Source organism: Schistocerca gregaria, chromosome 3 (assembly GCF_023897955.1).
Source record: "Schistocerca gregaria isolate iqSchGreg1 chromosome 3, iqSchGreg1.2, whole genome shotgun sequence".
NCBI lineage: Eukaryota > Metazoa > Arthropoda > Insecta > Orthoptera > Acrididae > Schistocerca > Schistocerca gregaria.
The window spans coordinates 497255291-497281416 of NC_064922.1; the positions used below are offsets into that span (position 1 = coordinate 497255291).

General features: G+C 42.5%; 1 protein-coding gene across 1 annotated transcript in view; it reads left to right on the plus strand.

Annotated features, from left to right (window-relative positions):
* Positions 1 to 26126, plus strand: part of LOC126354067 (juvenile hormone esterase-like) — a 113332-nt gene that overhangs the window by 14287 nt on the left and 72919 nt on the right. Inside the window, exons 2-3 of the mRNA XM_050003441.1 lie at positions 3771 to 3905; positions 23663 to 23939. Of these exons, the coding sequence (XP_049859398.1) occupies positions 3771 to 3905; positions 23663 to 23939 (412 nt within the window). The remainder of the gene's footprint in view (positions 1 to 3770; positions 3906 to 23662; positions 23940 to 26126) is intronic.

The following is a 26126-nucleotide window of genomic DNA, read 5'->3' on the forward strand; positions in this document are numbered from 1 at the left end:
CATGATCCATAGCTTTCCTTCAGTGTCTTTTGAATATAACCCCTCACAAAAAAGGCACGTAGCATCTTCATCTCCAGGCTCTTCAACACCAATACATGGCTCTAGAACTGATTTCTTAGAGTCTATCGATTCCTCCTCTGAGCTCTCGGATGATGAGATTGTAGGTCAATGATCAATTTCCGCTTCACTGATAGCATTTTGCTTTTTATTCTTTATTTCTTTCTTTTCTCAACACCTGACCCACGTTACATGTTCTTTGTATATCATTTGTAGCATTACTTTCTATCCACCTTTTTTTGTCCACTTCTTTTCCTCCTTTATTTTCATTTTCCTTTTTTTATCAGCTTCCATTTCTTCATGCTTTATTTAGATTCTTCCAAATATATTTTATAGAGTAATGCTGTATATACAGTTTACCTTACCTGGCTTAAGTCCTTTTTTTGTTGTTTTTGGAACAGTCAAAATATCTTTGGGTGATATCATAAGATTTCCTATCGCAAAGTGGGATGCACTGCTAGGATCAGTTTCTGCTAGGTCTTTGGTGCATGGTGTGTGGTGGCTCTGGTCGCTAGTGTGAGCCTTGTGTGGACCAGTATTGGCCTCACGTGTGTTCTGTGGGGAGCCTTCTGCATTATCAGACTGGTTTTCTTGAGGCAGCGAAGTTGGTTTGTTTTAGAATTCTTCCTTCCATTATACGTCTGGAGGAAATTAACATCCAACTCTTCCATTCTGAGACCCCAAAGTCGACACCTGTGAAAACGCTTCGATTGCATATGCATGCTTTTCCAAACAGTTCAGCTATCTCATAAGGGCCAAGTGGTTTATCATTATGGAGCATCCACTGTCTAACATTCTCACTATAGTGAAACTTGAGAGGGGACATGAAGGACTTCTCCAATGGTTGCATTTTGTGTAACTTGTGGGGTAGTAGACTTATAACTGTCTGATGGTTCCTTCTTGCCGGATCCTTGGCATTAATATTCTTGATATATGTGTTATGCCCATCCAAGATAAGAAGTGGGCTTTCTTCCACAGGCTTGACATATTTGATAAAGTGATCCACCCATTCCGTAAACAGACACCCTTTTTTCCAATCATATGGGTGGCATCATCCTATGGATCCCGGCGGAGCACCTTTCATCAAAAGGTCACACATATTTTTCCTGGGAAAATTAGCATTGTTGGATCAAACGCCCTACCAGTGCTCATGCAACAAACAATTGTAACAACGGATGCCTTTTTGGAAGCACTCAAAGCACCAACCTGTCACTTACTTTTGAGACCCACGACTTCAGACACTTTACTCTGGACGACAGATAAACCCGTCTAATCCAAGCTGAAAATGGGTTCAGTAGCATAACCTGCCGCTTATCTTCGAGACCCACGACTTTAGGCACTTTACTCTGGATAACAGATAAACTCGTCTCATCCACATTGAAAATGGGATCAGGAACAAACTTCTTTTTTTTTGTATTCACCTTCAAGAATATCAAAAAAATTGTTTACTACATCTTTATTGAAAGTATTAGCTCTGGAGAATGGCGTAGCTGTGAGAATTGACAACAAATCTTTATGACGATTTATAAAATGGTCAAACCATGTCCTCCTAGCGACTCTGCCACCAGTGAAAGGATGATCTACTCCATTTCTGTTGCACAACTGATAAGCCAAATGTCTAACATCATTTCTTGTTAGCCCATAAAACATTTGTTCCATTATCAGCAAATAATGTACAAGTTCAGCTTTCATATCACTAGGCATAATTAGTTTCCTCCCCAACATTCTAGACACAGCTTCTTCAGCTGGTATGCCAAGATGGACTAGCCTTTGCAAAGTCATTCGTTCGTGGTACAGAAAACTAACAAGAATGAAATTTACCAGGTAAGTCATGGTTGTAAGATACTAACACGAATTCTTTACAGAAGAATGGAAAAACTGACCCTAGGAATTCTCTTAGAAAATAGGCTAAGGAGAGGCAAACCTTCATTTATAATTTTTGTACATTTGGAGAAAGCTTTTTTAAATGACTGAAACACGCTCTCTGAAATTCTGAAGGTAGCAGGGGCAAATCGCAGGTAACGAAAGGCTTTTTACAGCTTGTACAGAAACCAGACCGCATTTGTAAGTCTTGAGAGGGAAACACTGGTTGAGAACTGAGTGATACAGGTTGTAGCGTATCCCCAATATTACTTAGTCTCGACATTGAACAAACAGTAAAGGAAACCAAATAAAAATTTGGAGTTGAAATTATAGTTCAGGAAGAATAAATAAAACTTTGAAGTATGTCGATGACATTGTATTTCTGTCAGAGAAAGGACTAAGAAGAGCAGATGAAAGGAATGAACCATGTCCTGAAAGAAGGATACAAGACGAATATCAACAACGGTAAAACAAGTATAATAGAACGTAGTCGCATTAAATCAGGCTATGCTGAGGGAATTAGATTAGGAAACGAGACACTAAAAGTAGTAGATGAGTTTTGCTCATTGGGCAGCAAAATAACTGACGATGGCCGAATCAAAGAGGATATAAAATGTAGACCGGCAACAGCAAGAAAACCGTTTCTGAAAAAGAGAAATTTGTTAACATAGCATTTAGACATAAGTGTTAGGAAGTGTTTTCTAAAAGCATTTGTGTGGAACGTAGCCATGTGTGAAAGTAAAACATGGACGATAAACAGTTTAGGTAAGAAGAGAATAGAAACTTTTGAAAAATGCTGAAGATTATATGGCTAGATAGCGTGATAAATGAGGAGGTACTGAACAGAATTAGGGAGACAAGATACCTGTGGCACAATTTGATTAAAAGAAGGGATCGGTTGATATGAGTAGGGAATAAAAATCGTAGCGGTGGACCAAGAGATGGATACAGTAAGAAAATTCAAAAGGATGTAAGGTTGCTGTAGTTATTCAGGGATTAAGAGACTTTAAATGGGTTATATGAAATGGGATGCGGGACTTTTTAAACCTACTGCACTCCCGAATGCTAATGGAAATAACCGCTGTGATGTTTTCTTTTGTAGTTGATTATTTAGGGTCGCCACCGAACGAAGTCGGGAATAAATTAATTACAAATAATTAAAGAAATTATTAACTTGTTGCATAGTAACCACTAAGATGTCAGTACTCTCATCAAATTAACACTGAAATTAATTTACTCAAAACAGTTGCTTGCGGTACCAACCTACCCACAGTCGCTAAAGACAACTTAGAAGGCACAAACCTATTTTCTTCGACTGAACACCCAAAGTTGGCCAGACTGACCACAGCAGACAGCGAGTTCCATACTACTAGCTACCAATGGAAACACGAAAAATACATTCGCATGCACTTTCACATAGACGGTAATGACAAGGGTCGAAATCTAGGAACATAAAATATATTCAATTCAAATCTAATTTAGGGCTTGCATGTGAACAATTAGGTAATTTAAGTCTTTTTTATAGTGATGCAGTACACAGAGACCTTTCAACCTTCACAGGATAGAGTAGCTTGGACAGCTGATCAAACCAATCTTCGGACTGAGGACCACAAAAACAACATTAGTATACCTACAATGCCCTTTTCAGTGAGGCAGGAGTCGCAGCTTGTAAAGGCTGACAATTTTAAGAAATGCCTCATTTTATTAATATTCAGTCGACTTGCTGTTAGTGTGTTAACAGAAACAGTTTTTTTTTTTCTCGTAAGCGTCGAGCTGAAAAACCGAAGGTGGCGTCGAATATATTCTCCACTCGCTCAAAAACGCTGCATCTTGTGACTTTGTTTCCGCAGGCCAAGGACGTGCAGGTCACCGTGCAGCAGGGCACGCTGCTGGGGACCGTCGTCCAGAGCGTCTACAACACGACCTACACCGCCTTCCGTGGGATACCCTATGCCGAGCCACCAGTCGGGGAGCTGCGTTTCGCTGTGAGTCTGGTGCCATTGGCTGCTTCTCTCCCCTGGCTTTTAACTCCTTTACACTGTCACACCTTTCGTCTTGAAATCAAAAGCTGTAAGTAGGCTATTTAGGTTTTTATGTTGGTAACGCCACGTAGGGCTCTGTATGAAAAACACAGACTGTGCTGTGTGCAGTCTGTGGCTGGTTGGCATTGTTGGAATAAGGCTGTTTAGGTTTTTATGTTGGTAACGCCACGTAGAGCTCTGTATGAAAATCACTGACTGTGCTGTGTACAGTCTGTGGCTACTTGTCATTGTTGCAGTATTCGCTATTGTATTGTTGGGCACCTGGATCTAAATAGCGCATAGCTGCCAGCAGTGGTGGATGTGGGGAGACAGATGGCAGAATTTTGAGAGCAGACGATCTGGACGTGTGTCCGTCAGAAAAAAGAAATTTGTAAGACTGGATGCTATGAACTGATATTGTAGTAATTCGAGTAATGAAGAATTTTATGAGGTAAGTGATTCATGAAAGGTATAGGTTATTGTTATTCAGGGCCATTCTTTTGTAGGGACTGTTGAAAGTCAGTTTGCGTTGCGCTAAAAATATTGTGTGTCAGTTTAGTGTTGATCAGAATAAGTAAAGATAGAAATGTCTGAGTACGTTCAGTTTTGCTCACCTGTTTGAAAATCAAATAACGTAAGAGGTTTACCAGCACAGTAATTCATAAAATTTTCCAAAGAGGGCGTTACAAAGTTACTAAACAAATAAAAAAGTTCTGTCGTATTCACTGTAGTCTAAATACCGTTAAGAGCTGTGTGATAAAGACCACTTGTTACTGGATCGGTCGATGAACAGTACATCCGCTCCATTGAGGAGATGAAGTTTGAGTGCTGTTTCGCAATGAGCGAGATATACAGAGTGTTCCAAATACATTCATCCGATTTCACAAGACCATATGGTCCACTTGAATGAAGGCAGATTCTACCGCACTACTTGCACACTACGTCCGATTACCATACTTTTCCACATTCTATATTTGTCAGCGGGACCGCTTATACACGTTGTACTCCCGCTCCATCAATCTCTGCTGTGTACAAGATTTTTTTGTACACAACATACATTCAAAAACATTGTTAAACACATCTATTCATTAGTAAGATGTGGAACTGTTCCAAAAAAAATAAGAATAGCAACGTGTAAATTAATGTCATTCCTCATTTTGAGCAGAATACCTTTTACTTAATTTCAACATAACATTTCTGTCACTAAACACATTTAATTTTACACACAAAAAATATAGAAACACATAACACATTTTCAAATTTAAATTTTAAGTTCAAAAGTTTCAAGCAACAATGTACCCTCTAGCGTTTATTGTTCATTGCCAACCTTTCACACACAGTTTCCTATTTTTGCATCAAATGAGTCTTTGCACACTCATTCCACTATTCCACCTCGTTTACATGACTGATTTGTTGTGAACACAATCACAAACTTTTTTACTTGAAAAGGCTTTCTTAGTACCTCACTATTTGGATTTTTACATGTAATTAGATACGATTCTTTTCTATAACTAAACTAAAATGTGTCAGAATGTCCTTTTAACGCCTATTTGTACATAAGCATAGATCAAAATAATAAATATGACAAATTATTAATCTCCATTTTATATTAACTTAAGCTAACATACATTTATCTTTTTATCATTCCCTCAGACTCTTCACATCTGAGCATTGTCCTGAGAAGCTAATGACTTATAGATTGTTAAATCTACAGTGTTTCTTATGCGTAAGTGCTTCCCTGATATAGGATATTATAGATAATTTGTATTTGCATATGGTGCATACAGAATGTTAAATGGTCCATGACGAATGAATTTAATGTTACTGATTTCATGTCCGATTTCACTTGATTTCTTGTGATTTTTCACTCGAACCAAATTATCAGTTTTGAACATAGGAAGTTTTAATCTTTTGTCATGATGGTGAATCCTAGCTTCAGCTTATCTCTGCATCTTGTCTCCAAGCAATTTCTTTTTGTCATTAACGTTAGTTTCACTCCATAGAGGAAATTCTAATAATCATTCTACTAAACAGTTGGTCCTCACCTCTCTCAAAATTTCTTATGGAGCAAAAGGAGCACCTTCATGGTTCAATGTATTCATTAGCTTCTCAAATTCTACCGTGTTTTTGCTCCAGTATCAATGATTGTCATGCAATATGCATGGCAAAGTCATCCTTTCTCTCTCGCGTAGTGTTCTGCTGAGTTACTCAAAGGATGATACATGGAAATGTGTATTACTTCTATTTGATTTCCGTCTCTTCAATTGAGTATTGTTATTTGACAGGTCTCTCTCTCTCTCTCTGGCTTAGCCACATTTACAAAGTAATCTAGAGCCATCTTGTTGTGCACAGCCTTGGTGTCGCTTTTATTAAGGGAAAGTTTAATAACTTTCAAGAAAAGCTCCACTGCTACAAAAAAATATATGAGAAATTTCCTGGGGTCTTTGCTAGTGGACAAAAAGTGTCCAGCGTGATTGCATTCATGTCCTCTACTGTTAGAATTTGACACTTTTGCCCTCTGACAAACATCACAGGATTTAATCATCTGTTACTACCCTTTGTATTGTAGTACCGAAACCCAGCATCTAAGCAGAAATTATAAATCTTTAGCAAAAATAACGACTATTAGTTTGGAAGGCACCATGGAGCATTAATAGCTGCGAGTCGGCAGCAGCCACTGTGGCGATTTGTGGGTCACAAGGTCACATAAGGGGATCGCGAAGCCACGATAACTGGGTGCAGAGGTAAGCTGTACCGCACATAGGTAACCGTGTAGCTAGCAGGGAAATGTCACCACGCCAGGGAAAGTCTCGTACTAAAAATAACGCCTGCCAGAGTTCGAATTTCGTTGCTGGAAACCAACACATCACCACAACACCAAGGATACAATGGCAGTGAGACAACTGTGTAGCGCCAGCAGGAGCCATGGATTTGAGATGGGGTGGTGCTGACACCAGCACTAATTCCTTCACAGATCTTGGAGCCACAGCCCCACCAATAAGCCATCTATGCCTGCTGCCACTGACGCTGACTTCCTAGTGGAACTTGGCACTATTACACCAGCCAACGTCTGACTCCTGTCAGAGGGCGGCGAGTAGTACCCCCATGCACAGCTGTCTTCACATACTGCTGCAGTGACACAAGCATAGTCAAGTGCCATGTGATCTCCATGGCGCTGAAGAAAGTAGTGCACAGGGAATTGGATGTGTCAGCGATATTTGCGTCATGCAGAATGGAATTGCAGACGATTTTGTTGTTGTGGATACTACAGGGAATGCACAAGAAGTTGTTGCAGATGTTGAGGCAGAGTCGGTACGGACACCTGTATTTCCCCAGAAGGCCGGCCGCGGTGGTCTCGCGGTTCTAGGCGCGCAGTCCGGAACCGTGTGACTGCTACGGTCGCAGGTTCAAATCCTTCCTCGGGCATGGATGTGTGTGATGTCCTTAGGTTAGTTAGGTTTAAGTAGTTTTAAGTTCTAGGGGACTGATGACCACCGCAGTTGAGTCCCATAGTGCTCAGAGCCATTCCCCAGAAGTGAGGTGAACAGAGGAAAAGAAAAAGGAGACGAGCTCATAGAATGGATGATCAAGTCGACAGAGCTGAAACTGTTGATAAGTGTATGGCAGAGATTCAGATGTGGCGCGAGCTCAAGTGGTGTGTCACAGCCTTGCAGAGCAAGAATCTGATGTGCGCAGCTAATGTTTACAGCAGAGCCACGGTCTGTTGTACATGAAAAAAAATGAAGTGGGTAAAGGGTGCAAAGCGAGTCTGAAAGTAAACGTTCTGAGTGAACATCAGGCCAAAGTTAACCTTCAGATGATGATGATGTTGTTTGATTTGTGGGGCTCTCAACTGTGCGGTTATCAGCGCCCGTACTAATTGCCAACCTTTGCTTAGTCCAATCTTGCCACTTTCATGAATGATGATGAAATGATGAGGACAACACAAACACCTAGTCATCTCGAGGCAGGTGAAAATCCCTGACCCCGCCAAGAATCGAACCCGGAACCCTGTGCTCGAGTAGCGAGAACGCGACCGCAAGACCACGAGCTGCGGTCAAAGTTAACCTTCAGTGATAGAAAACTGTTGCCAGTGTGGAACTGTGATGGGATGCTTCTATTATACCAGACAAATCTCTGAAACTATGTGCAAATACATTAAGGGGTAACTCGCATGATGGCCGGCCATTGTGGCCGAGCGGTTCTAGGTGCTTCAGTCTGGAACCGCGAAGCTGCTACGGTAGCAGGTTCGAATCCTGCCTCGGGCATGGATGTATGTGATATCCTTAGGTTAGTTAGGTTTAAGTAGTTCTAAGTCTAGGGGACTGATGACCTCAGATGTTCAGCCCCATAATGCTTAGAGCCATTTCATCCAAGCAGTTCGAGAAGAATTCAGTCTGTAAGGAGAGCTACAGTGGTAGGAATAATTTGGACTACCTGTCACAGTGCTGTGAGTGGTGGTTTCCCTGTAAGGAGGTTTTCATTATTTTGTCTTGGGAAGCGTAAGGAGAACTGTTGTCACTAGGATTTAAAAAAATGGTTCAAATGGCTCTGAGCACTATGGGACTTAACATCTGTGGTCATCAGTCCCCTAGAACTTAGAACTACTTAAACTTAACTGACCTAAGGACATCACACACATCCATACCCGAGGCAGGATTCGAACCTGCGACCGTAGCAGTCGCGCGGTTCCGGACTGAGCGCCTAGAACCGCTAGACCACCGCGGCCGGCACTTGGATAAAGTTGCAAAGTTGTTTCAAAGCAAAGTGTTAAGAAATCACCAAGTAAACAAAGGAGGTGCCAAATATAAGAGTTTAATGAAACGAGATCACGTTTTATTGAATTTCATATGTTAGGTGTAATTTATTGAGGAGAAAAGTGTCAGTTTGTAGGTGTGGAAAGGAAAGCTGGAGGTTGTTTTTCATAAGCATGTCAACATGTCTAGTAATGAAGAAGTCTCATAATATTTGAGTTAATGAGCATTGCTTGGGGCCCTTGACTAATGTGTGATTAAGCAATATGTGCAATAAACGAAAAATAAGTTTCTGGAGTCAGAGATTAATGTAGCAGTGTAGTAGTTGAGAGGTAGGTAATATGGTATTATGTAGTTGCTTTACAGGTTACATCTACATCTACATTTATACTCCGCAAGCCACCCAACGGTGTGTGGCGGAGGGCACTTTACGTGCCACTGTCATTACCTCCCTTCCCTGTTCCAGTCGCTTATGGTTCGCGGGAAGAACGACTGCTGGAAAGCCTCCGTGCGCGCTCTAATCTCACTAATTTTACATTCGTGATCTGCTCGGGAGGTATAAGTAGGAGGAAGCAATATATTCGATATCTCATCCAGAAACGCACCCTCTCGAAACCTGGCGAGCAAGCTACACCGCGCTGCAGAGCGCCTCTCTTGCAGAATCTGCCACTTGAGTTTGCTAAACATCTCCTTAACACTATCACGCTTACCAAATAACCCTTTGATGAAACTCGCATCTCTTCTTTGGATCTTCTGTATCTCCTCAGTCAACCCGACCTGGTACGGATCCCACACTGATGAGTAATACTCAAGGATAGGTCGAACGAGTGTTTTGTAAGCCACCTCCTTTGTTGATGGACTTCATTTTCTAAGGACTCTCCCAATGAATCACAACCTGGCACCGGCCTTACCAACAATTAATTTCATATGATCATTCCACTTCAAATCGTACCGTACGCACACTCCAAGATATTTTACAGAAGTAGCTGCTACCAGCGTTTGTTATGCTATCATATAATCATACAATAAAGGATCCTTCTATCTATGTATTCGCAATATATTACATTTTTCTATGTTAAGGGTCAGTTGCCACTCCCTCCACCAAGTGCCTATCAGCTGCAGATCTTCCTGCATTTCGCTACCATTTTCTAATGCTGCAACTTCTCTGTATACTACAGCATCATCCGCGAAAAAATGCATGAAACTTCCGACACTATCTACTAGGGCATTTATATATATTGTGATAAGCAATGGTCCCATAACACTCCCCTGTGGCACGCCAGAGGTTACTTTAACGTCCATAGACGTCTCTCCATTGAGAACAACATCCTGTGTTCTGTTTGTTAAAAACTCTTCAATCCAGCCACACAGCTGGTCTGATATTCCGTAGGCTCTTACTTTGTTTATCAGGTGATAGTGCGGAACTGTATCGAACGCCTTCCGGAAGTCATGGAAAATGGCATCTACCTGAGAGCCTGTATCTAAATTTTCTGGGTCTCATGAACAAATAAAGCGAGTTGGGTCTCACACGATCGCTATTTCCGGAATCCATGTTAATTCCTACAGAGTAGATTCTGGGTTTCCATAAATGACATGACACGCGAGCAAAAAACATATTCTAAGTTTCTACAACAGATCGATATCAGAGATATAGGCCTATAGTTTTGCGCATCTGCTCGACGGCCCTTCTTGAAAACAGGAACTACCTGTGCTCTTTTCCAATCATTTGGAACCTTCCGTTCCTCTAGAGACTTGCGGTACACGGCTGTTAGAAGGGGCAAGTTCTTTCGCGTACTCTGTATAGAATAGAATTGGTATCCCGTCAGGTCCAGTGGACTTTCCTCTGTTGAGTGATTTCAGTTGCTTTTCTATTCCTTGGACCCTTATTTCGATGTCAGCCATTTTTTCGTTCGTGCGAGGATTTAGAGAAGGAACTGCAGTGCGGTCTTCCCCTGTGAAACAGCTTTGGAAAAAGGTGTCTAATATCTCAGCTTTACGCGTGTCATCCTCTGTTTCAATGTCACTATCATCAAAGAGTGTCTGGATATCCTGTTTCGATCCACTTACTGATTTAACGTAAGCCGATAACTTAGGATTTTCTGTCAAGTCGGTACATAGAATTTGACTTTCGAATTCACTGAACGCTTCACGCATAGCCCTCCTTACGCTAACTTTGACATCGTTTAGCTTCTGTTTGTCTGAGATATTTTGGCTGCGTTTAAATTTGCAGTGAAGCTCTCTTTGCTTTCTAAATTTGTTGTTGAACCACGGTGGGTTTTTCCCGTCCCTCACAGTTTTACTCGGACGTACCTGTCTAAAACGCATTTTATGATTGGCTTGAACATTTTTCCATAAACACTCAACATTGTCCGTGTCGGAACAGAAATTTTCGTTTTGATCTGTTAGGTAGTCTGAAATCTGCCTCCTGTTACTCTTGCTAATCAAATAAACCTTCCTCCCTTTTTTTATATTCCTATTTTATTTCCATATTCAGATATGCTGCAACGGCCTTATGATCGCTGATTTCCTATTCTACGCTTACAGTCGAAAAGTTCTGGTCTGTTTGTTATCAGTAGGTCCAAGATGTTATCTCCACGAGTCGGTTCTCTGTTTAATTGCTCGAGGTAATTTTCGGATAGTGCACTCAGTATAATGTCACTCGATGCTGTGTCCCTACCACCCGTCCAAAACATCTGAGTGCCCCAGTCTATATCTGGTAAATTGAAATCTCCACCTAAGACTATGAGATGCTAAGGAAATTTATGTGAAATGTATTCCAGATTTTCTCTCAGTTGTTCTGCCACTTATGCTGCTGAGTCGGGAGGTCGGTAAAAGGAGCCAATTATTAACCTAACTCGGTTGTTGAGTATAACATCCACCCATAATAATTCACAGGAACTATCCACTTCTGTTTCACTACAGGATAAATACACTCCTGGAAATGGAAAAAAGAACACATTGACACCGGTGTGTCAGACCCACCATACTTGCTCCGGACACTGCGAGAGGGCTGTACAATCAATGATCACACGCACGGCACAGCGGACACACCAGGAACCGCGGTGTTGGCCGTCGAATGGCGCTAGCTGCGCAGCATTTGTGCACCGCCGCCGTCAGTGTCAGCCAGTTTGCCGTGGCATACGGAGCTCCATCGCAGTCTTTAACACTTGTAGCATACCGCGACAGCGTGGACGTGAACCGTATGTGCAGTTGACGGACTTTGAGCGAGGGCGTATAGTGGTCATGCGGGAGGCCGGGTGGACGTACCGCCGAATTGCCCAACACGTGGGGCGTGAGGTCTCCACAGTACATCGATGTTGTCGCCAGTGGTCGGCGGAAGGTGCACGTGTCCGTCGACCTGGGACCGGACCGCAGCGATGCACGGATGCACGCCAAGACCGTAGGATCCTACGCAGTGCCGTAGGGGACCGCACCGCCACTTCCCAGCAAATTAGGGACACTGTTGCTCCTGGGGTATCGGCGAGGACCATTCGCAACCGTCTCCATGAAGCTGGGCTACGGTCCCGCACACCGTTAGGCCGTCTTCCGCTCACGCCCCAACATCGTGCAGCCCGCCTCCAGTGGTGTCGCGACAGGCGTGAATGGAGGGACGAATGGAGACGTGTCGTCTTCAGCGATGAGAGTCGCTTCTGCCTTGGTGCCAATGATGGTTGTATGCGTGTTTGGCACCGTGCAGGTGAGCGCTACAATCAGGACTGCATACGACCGAGGCACACAGGGCCAACACCCGGCATCATGGTGTGGGGAGCGATCTCCTACACTGGCCGTACACCTCTGGTGATCGTCGAGGGGACACTGAATAGTGCATGGTACATCCAAACCGTCATCGAACCCATCGTTCTACCATTCCTAGACCGGCAAGAGAACTTGCTGTTCCAACAGGACAATGCACGTCCGCATGTATCCCGTGCTACCCAACGTGCTCTAGAAGGTGTAAGTCAACTACCCTGGCCAGTAAGATCTCCGGATCTGTCCCCCATTGAGCATGTTTGGGACTGGATGAAGCGTCGTCTCACGCGGTCTGCACGTCCAGCACGAACGCTGGTCCAACTGAGGTGCCAGGTGGAAATGGCATGGCAAGCCGTTCCACAGGACTACATCCAGCATGTCTACGATCGTCTCCATGGGAGAATAGCAGCCTGCATTGCTGGGAAAGGTGGATATACACTGTACTAGTGCCGACATTGTGCATGCTCTGTTGCCTGTGTCTATGTGCCTGTGGTTCTGTCAGTGTGATCATGTGATGTATCTGACCCCAGGAATGTGTCAATAAAGTTTCCCCTTCCTGTGACAATTAATTCACGGTGTTCTTATTTCAATTTCCAGGAGTGTACTAACAGCGACAAACAAGCCACCACCGGTTCGATGCAATCTATCCTTCCTAAACACCCTCTGTACCTCAGTAAAAATTTCGGCAGAATTTATCTCTGGCTTCAGCCAGCTTTCCAAACCTGTAACGGTTTCAGCTTCGGTGCTTTCTACCAGCGCTTGAAGTTCCGGTACTTTACCAATGCAGCTTCGACAGTTTACAATTACAATACCGATTGCTGCTTGGTCCCCACAAGTCCTGACTTTGTCCCGCCCCTTTTGAGGCTGTCGCCCTTTCTGTACATGTCCGAGGCAAGGGTAAACGTAATCATAGTAGAGAAACGGGTCCGGGCAAGACCGGAGGGAATGGGTCTTCTCCGTGGAGTGGGGCAGTGTAGTGCGCTACCCAGTCTTTGAGCACAAATTATAATTCTTCAGCAAACGTAATGAGATGTAGTGAAGAAGCTACCATGGAGAATCACGTTAACAGTCACAAGTCCGTAGCCAACAGTGTGGTGACGTCGGGATCAGTTTAACAGACGTGCAATGGGACTGTGAAGCCAGGATATCCAAGCACAGCAGTAAACTGTACCGCTTAGTAATAACGGTGTAGCCAGCAGGGCGACGTCACCACGCAAGGGAAAGCCTCTTGTTATGTACGACGTGATTAGCTGCCTGCTTTTAGTCAAAACAAATGGGCGCCAGAAGCATACAAACGAGTGTAAATTTCGATTTAGGAGTTCACTTCTCGTCGGTGGAAACCAGCAGCACAACTATGACACCAGGGCTACGACAGACATCGAGATGACTGGCCGCCAGAAGCAGCGTTGGGTTGGAGAGTAGGCTGCACCTGGCGCCAGCACCAACTCCTTCATGGGACTTGGTGCCAGTGTCCTGCCGGCCGGCCGGCTATGCCCGCTGCCGTCGACGTTGAGTTTCCTCTGTAAACCAGTAAATGTCTTTGACAACTTCTGGACCGCCTAACATACGTTTCCTCTTCCTGCATTCACCTCGGACGTGCTACGTCGTTCAAGACTTCAGCAGAAGTACTCTCTTGCCTATACGGTCTCATTGCATCGGATACATCTTCACGTCGCTATGTGTCGAATTGCTACCGCGGTCATATACTTCAGCGTCTACTACAAATCTACCATGGCTCTCTATAAATGTCATCCTCTGATCAGATTCAGTTACTTCCTTTAGAATTACTTTCTTAGTTGGAGTATGATTTTTGAGTTGTAGTTCTTATTCTCCACTTAGGATAATCTCATCTGTATTTGCATGCATTAACGTGCGGTGCCCTCTTTCCTCCTCCCTCTCCGCGATTTCGGGGAGGGGTGCTTCACAGTCATATTCTTACGTGCTCTTCTTGATTTCCCACTTTCTCAATTCATCATATATTTGACGGAATTCTTTCATCAACGCCACGTCGCTTGAATTCTTCCCCTGTTCACAACTATTGTCATTATTTGTAACAACATGCCTCTCTGTGGGCACTTCCACCACTAATTCTTCCTGCCGATCTCGACTAATCTCCACATCTTCCCTTCTTCCAGACTTTGATTCCACTAGATTATCTTTAAGCTGAATTTCTTCAGTTGCGAGCAATTCTACCACTTCTCTTGATGTCTGTATTCCAACTTTAAGCTTGTCATGCTTTCGGGTGCAGAATGTATTTTCAGCATGACAATGCCTCATGTTCTTGCCCCTCTCTTCTTTCTTCTAGTACTTCTGCCTGTTATTGGGCCTTTACTTCCTTCTGCACCAGTGAGGCCCTCGAGCTGCGTGGAAACTAGTTTTCTGCATCTTCCTGCACCTTCCACCGTTAGAATAGTTTACCGCGCCCTCTCATCATGTTCATTTGATGTCCATTTTGTCCACCTTTTTCAGGTATGTTTTGGTTTCTGCAGCCCGTCAGGTGGAGTATTCCTCGATCTCAACTTTTTTTAAAAACCCGTCGAAGATCATGAAATGGTTGCCGATGCATTGCTTAGGATCAAAAATATGGTTCAAATGGCTCTGAGCACTATGGGACTAAACAGCTGAGGTCATCAGTCCCCTAGAACTTAGAACTACTTAAACCTAACTAACCTAAGGACATCACACACATCCATGCCCGAGGCAGGATTCGAGCCTGCGACCGTACCGGTCGCGCAGTTCCAGACTGTAGCGCCTAGAGCCGCTCGGCCACCCCGGCCGCCTTCGGATCGTCGGGTAGTTCCTTTCACAACAGCTGTGCTATTTCCGATTCAGTCCTCCTCTCCTTGAGACATTCTATTCGGCTGAAACACATCTTGCAGTAATCGTTGATGGACCGTCCTCCATGTTCTGAATTTGTCGTGACAACAAATTCTCGTCACAAATTATCGTAGTTCTGGATGAATCAGACTGCTCCTAGAAACTTTTCTTTTAATTGTCAAAACCTTAGGTTCACGATATCTAAATTCAGCCCCCAACACTTTGCGTTGCCTTCTAAGGAACCAATCAACTAATTAATCCTTTCTCTGTCACTCATCCCGATAGATAGCACACGTGCGAATGTTCTTAATGAAGTAGACCTGATGCCAAACTCCTCGTTTCTTCTTCTCAGTATTTCTGACTTCTGTACTACCATCGGTTTATAGTTAGTCCTAGCCTGATTCTGTAATTATCATCGTAATGATTCTGCTTCCTTGCGAATCTTTGCTGTCGTAGTTTCTATCTCCCATGTTTATTTCTTCACGCAATATCCTATTCTGTTATGCACCCTCGAAAGAGAGGTATGCAATGCGGCGACTGCTGCAAAAGTCTCTTCAGAGATTTCTGCTTAGGTTACAGGCACCATTTCCTGTAACTTTCCGTTAATCATCGGATCAACAGTTTCCTCCAGCTGTCTTTGAATTTCAGAATTGAATGTTTCTTTAATGTTGGTAAGCGTTACATCTCTTCTTACGGCACCTATCGATCTGCTAAAGATCTGTAACACGTTGCCCTCGAATACTCAAAATAGCCAAGTTCGCTTCCATCTTTTCTGTAAGATTTGACCTCATTCAAATATCGTAACTCCTATTTTGTTAAGCTCAGTTTTCAAGTGACTACGGTTCTCCTCCATCTTAGTGGTGAGATTTGTATTCATGGCATCCATTAGTATTCATGTCAGTTATACTTAACTGCACGTTTTTGACACGACCATTACGTAGGAAATGGTAGACTGTTGTCCATTGTTTGATTCTGTTCACGTTTAATTTGAATCAGAGTTGCTTCTGGTTCTTTGATGACTCAAATCGGAGTAGGTCCAGTCAAAGGATACGACAGAGAGCTTGCGCCTTCCCTAGATGGCCAATAACTGCAAATGTGGCATCACTGCTCCGTTTGTTAGCATCGATCTTCGATTCAACTGGTAATGTCTCGCCTGGTACAATGGTATTAGGAGCCATTTTGCTTCGATCTCTTTCGTGTCTTACTAAAACATGAATACAGTCAAGTTAAAATTACTGTACCATTCCAAACGGTTTCCTGCCTTCTATTTTGTGTATTCCCGTCCTAAACTTTCAGATTTTGTTATCTAATTGATTTTTCGAAATTGAATATATATATATATATATATATATATATATATATATATATATATATATATATATATATATATATATATATTACCCTGTTGTGACGGCATACAAATCTGAAAAGTCCTTTCATGCATTACATTTTATAACAGTACCGGTCATTTCTAAATATGAAATCTCAAAATATTGTTCATGTAAGAATGAGCTATTAGTTATTCTGTTGTACGGAACCTAAATTTAACTACGAAATATTAAGCATAAGAGTGTGCTGACAATACCAAATTTCAGGCATTATCTCTCACCACAGACAGCCGAGTTAGAAAACTGCTGCGGAAGCAAAGGGAACTTCACAGCAAACATAAACATAGCCAAAGCCATCCAGACAAACAAAAATTACGCAAAGCAAAATGTAGTATGAGGAGGGCTATGCGAGAGGCGTTCAATCAATTCGAAAGTAAAGTTCTATGTACTGACTTGGCAGAAAATCCTAAGAAATTTTGGTCTTATGTCAACGCGGTAGGGTGATCAAAACAAAATGTCCAGACACCCTGTGACCAAAATGGTACTGACACAGAGGATGACAGACTAAAGGCCGAAATACTAAATGTCTTTCTCCAAAGCTGTTTCACAAAGGAAGACTGCACTGCAGTTCCTTCTCTAGATTGTCGCACAGATGACAAAATGGTAGATATCGAAATAGACGACAGAGGGATAGAGAAACAATTAAAATCGCTCAAAAGAGGAAAGGCCGCTGGACCTGATGGGATACCAGTTCGATTTTACACAGAGTACGTGAAGGAACCAGCCCCCCTTCTTGCAGCGGTGTACCGTAGGTCTCTAGGAGAGCGAAGCGTTCCAAAGGATTGGAAAAGGGCACAGGTCATCCCCGTTTTCAAGAAGGGACGTCGAACAGATGTGCAGAACTATAGACCTATATCTCTAACGTCGATCAGTTGTAGAATTTTGGAACACGTATTATGTTCGAGTATAATGACTTTTCTGGAGACTACAAATCTACTCTGTAGGAATCAGCATGGGTTTCGGAAAAGACGGTCGTGTGAAACCCAGCTTGCGCTATTCCTCTACGAGACTCAGAGGGCCACAGACACGGGTTCACAGGTAGATGCCGTGTTTCTTGACTTCCGCAAGGCGTTCAATACAGTTCCCCACAGTCGTTTAATGAACAAAGTAAGAGCATACGGACTATCAGATCAATTGTGTGATTGGATTGAAGAGTTCCTAGATAACAGGACGCAGCATGTCATTTTCAATGGAGACAAGTCTTCCGAAGTAAGAGTGATTTCAGGTGTGCCGCAGGGGAGTGTCATAGGACCGTTGCTATTCACAATATACATAAATGACCTTGTGGATGACATCGGAAGTTCACTGAGGCTTTTTGCGTATGATGCTGTGGTATATCAAGAGGATGTAGCAATGGAAAATTGTACTGAAATGCAGAAGGATCTGCAGTAAATTGACGCATGGTGCAGGGAATGGCAATTGAATCTCAATGTAGACAAGTGTAATGTGCTGCGAATACATAGAAAGAAAGTTCCCTTATCATTTAGCTACAATATAGCAGGTCAGCAACTGGAAGCAGTTAATTCCATACGCATTAGGAGTGATTTAAAATGGAATGATCATATAATGTTGATCGTCGGTAAAGCAGATGCGAGACTGAGGTACATTGGAAGAATCCTAAGGAAATGCAATCCGAAAACAAAGGAAGTAGGCTACAGTACACTTGTTCGACCTCTGCTTGAATACTGCTCAGCAGTGTGGGATCCGTACCAGATAGGGTTGATAGAAGAGATAGAGAAGATCCAACGGAGAGCAGCGCGCTTCGTTACAGGATCATTTAGTAATCGCGAAAGCGTTACGCAGATGATAGATAAACTCCAGTGGAAGACTGCAGGAGAGCCGCTCAGTATCTCGGTACGGGCTTTTGTTGAAGTTTCGAGAACATAGCTTCACCGAGGAGTCAAGCAGTATATTGCTCCCTCCTACGTATATCTCGCGAAGAGACCATGAGGATAAAATCAGAGAGATTAGAGTCCACACAGAGGCATACCGATAATCCTTCTTTCCACGAATAATACGAGACTGGAATACAAGGGAGAACCGATAGAGGTACTCAAGGTACCTTCCGCCACACACAGTCCGGTGGATTGCGGAGTATGGATCTAGATGTAGAAGACCTTCGCTTGACGACCTAGAGCTTTTGCGTAGAGGTGACAGTGCTAACAGACAAGCAACACTGAAATAACCACAGAAATCAATGTGGGACTTGCGACGGCGTATACGTTAGGACAGTGCGGCGAAATTTGGCGTTAATTGGCTATGGCAGCACCTAACAGATACGAATGCCTTTGCTAAGAGCATGACATCGCCTGCACGCCTCTCCTGGGCTCATTACCATATCAGTTGGACCACAGAGACCGGAAAACCGTGGCCTGCTCGGATGAGTCCCGATTTCAGTTAATAAGAGGGGATGGTAAGGTTCAAGTGAGGCGTAAGCCCCACGAAGCCATTGACTCAACTTGTCAACAAGGTGGTGTCCATGCTGGTTGTGGCGACATAAAGTTGTGGTCTGTCTTTACATGGAGTGGACTGGGTCCTCTCATCCAAGGGAACCGATCATTAACTGGAAGTATTTGTCTTCGGCTACTTGGAGACTATTTGCAGCCATTCCAAACATGGAATTGCCACCGGGTCACAGTTGTTCGCGATTGGTTTGAAGAACATTCTGGACAGTTCGAGCGAATGATTTGGACACGCAGATTTTCCGACATGAATCTCATCGAACATTCATGGGACATAATCGAGAGGTCAGTTCGTGCACAAAATCCTGCACACGCAAAATTTTTGCAGTTCTGGACGGCTAATGAGGCAGCATAGCCCAGTAATTTCGCAGTGGATTTTCAGCGACTTGTTGACTCTATGCCTCGTCGAGTTGCTGCACTACACCAGGAAAAAGGAGATCCGAAACGATATTATAAGGTAGCCCATGACTGTTTCCGTCGTTGTCTTTTTTATTTAAGGCAATCAAAATCAAACGAATTACTTTTGAATACATTATGGGACTGGCAGTGATCAATGTGTTACAAATATTTACTATTAAAAACAGTCTTGATCTTTGTATACAACTTGTAGGTCTGAAGATGACCACAGCAGTGGTCGAAACCGGTCTCCTTGATAAATAAATCGTGATCAAGACTGTTTTGAATAGTAAAAATCAACGAACTTCTATCCAAAGCACAATGATGATAGGAGGCTCCGATTTCGGACACACAAATACAGTTCACTTATACACTGTACTGCCTACCTTAACCGGAGTCTGTATTACTGGTTCCATGATCACCATATCAGTATGTAGACTCTAAGGGAACTGGTTTTAAACTCACCTTCTGACAACCTCTCTGAAATCGAACGTGGACATTAAGTTTGCCGCCAAGCTCTGAAGGGACAAATGAATTTCATGTTTCATAATTGATCCTGGATTGCCGGCCGCGGTGGTCTCGCGGTTCTAGGCGCGCAGTCCGGAACCGTGCGACTGCTACGGTCGCAGGTTCGAATCCTGCCTCGGGCATGGATGTGTGTGATGTCCTTAGGTTAGTTAGGTTTAAGTAGTTCTAAGTTCTAGGGGACTAATGACCACAGCAGTTGAGTCCCATAGTGCTCAGAGCCATTTGAACCATTTTTTTTGATCCTGGATTTACTTAAAATGAATAATAAATGTGTCTGATAAGAAGAAATTTTTCTTAGAAACAAGGTGAATCAATGCCTCTGAATTGCTACGTAGCACTGTGGCTACCACCTTAAAGTTAACAACAAGTGAAATTCATAGTTATTGAAAATACCTATTGATATTCTCTAATGAAATCATGCAATAGCAAAATAGCAAAGTAGCAGTGCGATCATCAAACACAAATAAAACAGATTAGCTCAAAAGAATCAACTGCTTTATGACGAGAAACTGAGCTTATGACATATAAGCATCTTCGTAAGAATTTCAAAACTAAAGTAACACAAAACATTTATAAAAAGTATTATGGTCAGGAAACAGGACATGTATTGACTTTAGGTAAATAACTTGAGAAATAATTCGGATAAAGTGCATCTATTAATAAAATAACTGCACCACATCCATCAAAATGACTGCCCACACTTTAACAATGCTAAGTTTCCTAAATTACGCAAAAGGTCTTCCCTTATGTGCTCTCGGTTTACTATTTTAGCTGATGGTTCGTTCTTTATGTTTCAATAAAAAAAAAAGGAAAAGAATGCAACAAGTCGTTTTGACTGCCGTCGCCATTATGCTTGACGTTGCTGCGCCCAACATTTCCACCTAGATAAAGTGTGGAAAAATCTTTCATCCTGTGTCTTGTAGTTTTGAGCGACGACTTTTCCATACAAATTATGTAGCTACATCAAATACTGGGGCGGAGAACGCTGAAGAAGCACGTATAAAATTAAACTTAACAGTGTACTTGCAGACAGATGGCCCTTTCCACACCCTCCACATGCATGCCTCCGAGTCCTTCTCTACAATTCTTCGCTTCCTCGCTTGTCAGCGCTACAAGGTCACGCAGATTTTGTCTCCCTTGACAGTTTATGTTGAATAAACTTACACTGTAATAACGTAATAAAATTAAAGTTAACAACAAAAAATTTATTCTTCCATCTTCATTTAGATGACGTGAAAGAGTAATAAGCTGTTAACTAGTCATCACACCTATATCAATCTTTCAAGACTTCGGAAAAAAATTTTAAAAATTGTAATAAATGGTTAGTGATAGTTCAGGCTGTTACCGTTACGAAGTGCTACTTTGAGATAAAGAGATGGCACAGGAGAGGAAGTCGCTGCAGGCCGCATCAAACCAGTCAGAAGACTGATGCCCCAAGAAAGAAGGAAGTATGCACATTTATTTTGATAACATCAGTTTCACATGCACGTGAGGAGAGCTGCAACATCGCAGCCAAAGAATATGAGTTTGTTTCTGTGTGAAGTTCTCCCGGTCTCCACGAGGACTGATCAATTGCGATAATTGAGTTCCTTGTATGAAAATGACCTACAGAACGGCCAGTCGCGACGATGAAATTTTTATGATACGGTTTTACCGTTACCATAGTTATTCGAAGGAAAGTCAAAGTTTCATGTTATTTATCAGCCAGAAATATTACGTGTACCGTAAACAGCAGCAGCTTTGCTTTGCTGCAATGTGAAACGATCAGAAAATGTTGTTTCCACGTTTTCAGTTGAAACTTTTTCTTTTCAAACACAACTGAATAGAAAGAAGATTTTCATTTGCAAACAATCATAGAAGATCAAAATTTATGGACTGCAATTAATGTAACTGCACTTTGCATATCAAAAAAGTATGTCCTCGGCTTTCAGCCTTTACGATCAAGTGGACGCTGTGAATATCACACAAGGGCGGAGGCATAGACCGGTCCCAAAGGCTGGTCAGAAAAAAAAAATAGAAAAACCAGAAAGACCATCTAAGAATTAACCGGAAGAGATACATAAGTTCTCCTGCCCTCATATTCCCATCTTATGCCTGCGACAAGAATCATTTCCCTAGTCCCACCACTGTAACGCACTTTCTTGTCACAGTGTCATATCTAGTGTCATTTCATCCTCGCAGCATCACGAGAAAAATTACTACCACTCAACAGACGTCTATTGCTAACATGATTCATGTGCACTTGGCTCCTACAACTGACAGCTACACAGCTTACTCATGTTCAATAGTGGAGTTTCTTCTGCTTTTTCTCTTCGGTATTTACAATGGCAGGCGAGCAGGTGGCGAACCATACATTTGACCTAAGGCTTCAGATTTCTGTCGACTGGAGACTGGAGCGGCTTGCGTTAGTAAAGAAAGCCATAAAAAAGAGGGCAGGGAACAAGTAATTTGCTTTCCACTCCATTTTTACTCCTCCCACGCTCTGGATGGTACGATCTGCTGTGTACGTATAAACAATTAAGAAACCTTCTGTGGCTGAAAATCGATCTTACAGGATATTTTAAACGTTGTGCCTGTGCACAGCTATATTCTAAACTAAAGGCTCGTGTAGATAAACGTATGCTCTGCAACTGAACATCGTCAATGACGCAATTAGTGAGTTTGCATCACTTATAGCAAGCAAATGCTAAGTTACGCTCTAATAACCTTTACCTTTTATTTCTAATTAATTATTTATGCACAATGAATAATTAATGAGGAAGAAATAAAATCTGTGTTTTATTATACATCTCACTTCCACAAGTAACCAGATAAAGATTTTCCCGTAGTTTATATATTTTTGGAAAGTTTATACAATTTGCAATTTACTTATTAGAATGATATATTTAATTAGTTGTATTTGATGTTTTTCATAAATATAGTTCATTTAAGTAATATTTTTCAATAATGCTTCATTTTTATTAAACCTGCTTACAAAATTATAAAATTTGTTAAATCTGTGTAGAAAAGTTTGCTAACCATTAATTTTATTGGGGGGGGGGGGGGGAGGGGGGAGGAAGGAGCGAGTTCAATATTGGTCTTTCGGCCAGGGGTGCAGAACCTCCTCGGGACAACTCTGAGCACAGCCCGTGATATATGTATTCGGTCATTGTTAGAGTGACACAGAGATACTCAACAAATGTAGTTGGAGACATTAAAGATAATTTGCATTACAGAGGGCCTTATCCGCAAGATACTTAGTGTAGGCTCCAAACCGAATCAAGAAACCTACTTCTTTCCTCCACATAGACCTCAAGCAATTCCTAAGATGGAAAAGTTATATGAATTCAAACTTATAGGCATAGAGAGACGAAATTTCTATCCACGTAACATTAGTGAAAGGACTGGGAAGGGGGAAATGACCCTAGTATAATATGTACCCTTCACCACATACCATACAGCGCCTGACGGAATAATGATATAGATGTGGATGAAGGCTGTGGACAAAACTATTTCGTGGTGCCCTGTTGTCATCTCTCAGTCGAATAACCTGTCGTGCAACTGGCTTGGTCAAAAATTTCAATTTAAAATGGAAAAGGTGAGTTCTGCGAAAGTCTCTTATCACGCAGTCACTGACGCCTTCGCAGGATCCCCAGCCAGCCGGTGGCTGGGAAGGGGTTCGCGACGCCACGGAGTACGGCAGCGACTGCATACAGCCCGACGGCAGCGGCTCCGAGGACTGCCTCTACCTGAACGTGTACGTGCCGGGCGTCCCAGAGCAGGGCGCCAACCTGCCCGTGCTCTTCTGGGTGCACGGCGGCGGCTTCTACTACAACAGCGGCTCCGACACCGAACACGGGCCCGACTTCCTCGTCTCCTACGGCGTCATCCTCGTGACCATCAACTACCGGTTGGCTCAGTTCGGTACGTATGCCTCTCCACGCGCTTACTGCGAGCCCCTTTGCTGCATTGCCTTGTGAACCAATTTGAAAATGTTCTGTCACTGTTTTCAGTCAAAACGTCACAAAGGGTGCAAGGGGTATAAGTACAGATACTTTTGGTACCTTGATATGTGTACATGGCAATGGCCTTGCCGCTGATCACCGAAGTTAAGCGCTGTCGGGCGTGACCTTCACTTGGGTGGGTGACCATCCGGCCCAGTATGCGCTGTTGCCATTTTCCGGGGTGCACTCAGCCTCGTGATGCCAACTGAGAAGCTACTCGACCGAATAGTAGCGCTTCCGGTAAAAGAAAACCATCGTAACGACCGGGAGAGCGGTGTGCTGACCACACTTCCCTCCTATCCGCATCCTTAGCTCGGGATGACACGGCGGTCGGATGGTCCCGATGGGCGACTTGTGGCCTGAAGACTGAGTGCTTTAACATGTATACGAACCATTGTGTTAGCTGTAATTTCTCTAAATCGAACAGTCTCCCCTCAAACATATCACAAACCTTACGACCTGATGTTTTCTGTATGGCTTCAACTGTACTGCCTGTCAGTGTAAACTAACCATCTAACCATTTACGTCCATGTGCCCACCAGTACCTGGCCTGCTGTCCAGGGGAAAATAAGCATTAATGACTTTCGTGGAGGTATGTACGTTCTATGCAACAAAATGAAGGCAGTATGTTTATTGCCATACGCGTTTCTCTTCTTTTATCTGGGAAGCATCATCAGCGGCCTGAAATACGTGTTTCTTTTTATACATACAATAAACGATACGTGATAGCTATAATATGTTGCTATATTACATTTTGCCGTTTTTTTCTCTTCCTTTTTAGGTTAGAAGCAACTTTTGCAGCACAAGTCCCGTATAGTGTATGTATCGTTTGGTGCTACTTACGATTTCCAGCTATCTATCACATAATACGTTTTTTGTATGCATAAAAAGAAACATGTATTTCAGGTCACTGATGATGCTTCCCAAATAAAAGAAGCGAAACGCGTATGGCAACAAACATATTGCCTTCATTTAGTTGCACTGACGGTACGTACCTCGACGAATTTAGAGCAGCTATGGGGAACACGGAAAACAGATAAAAATGACGATTAATGACTTTGTCTTGCCACATGCACGTGAAGGTACTAAACAATCTTAAAACATACTGCTCCTAATAATTATACTTATTGATTCGCAAATGAAGTAAATACGGATGTAATGTTGTTCAGAACAGCGTATTCAGTCCAGTAGAAATATCTGTACTTGCACCCATTACAACGTGTATGTTCAAGACAAATGAATACTTTAGAAAATTGTAGCATAATGAAAGTAGGCTATAGACCGACCGCCCATTTCTGCAAAAAAAAATCTGAGTAAAGCATGAAACATTTTTAACAGAGGAATGTTCTGCGTTCGGTATCAGTGATAAAAATCCTTAAGAAAGAGATGTAAGACCAAACCCTTATCATAACGTGAAATTTGTCACATTTGCTAATAACAAACAGTGTGTTACCGTCTTATGGTTTTAGTGCTTGCATTTTCCTTAACCGCATAACATCCATCCGGCAGTAATGTGGCGTAGTGTTATCAGTTCAACTTGATAGTAAATTCAGTTGGGAGGAGCACACCACAGAACTGCAGAAACGCCTTAACAAGTCTGCATTTGCAATTCGAGTGTTAGCTGACATAGGCGACATAAAAGTGTAAAAGCTTGCATACTTTGCCTACTTTCATTCCATAATGTCATATGGTATAATATTTTGGGGTAACTCTTCAAGTCAAACAAAAGTTTTCAGAGTCCAAAAGCGTGTAATACGTATTATTTGTGGAGTAAATTGACGGACGTCTTGTAGAAATCTCTTCAAAGAACTGGGTATATTAAGTACTGCCTCTCAGTATATTTACTCCTTATTGAAATTTGTCCTAAATAATATATCTCTTTTTCCAGCAAACAGTTCAGTTCATACATACAATACCAGGAACAAAAATGATCTGCACAAGGACTTAAAAGCACTTACTTTAGTTCAAAAAGGGGTCCACTACTCAGGAACACTCATCTTCAATAATTTGCCAGCAAACATAAAAAATTTAGCTACAAATAAAGATTAGTTTAAAAGGATCCTGAAAGACTTACTAGAGTCCAACTCCTTCTACTCCACTGACGAAT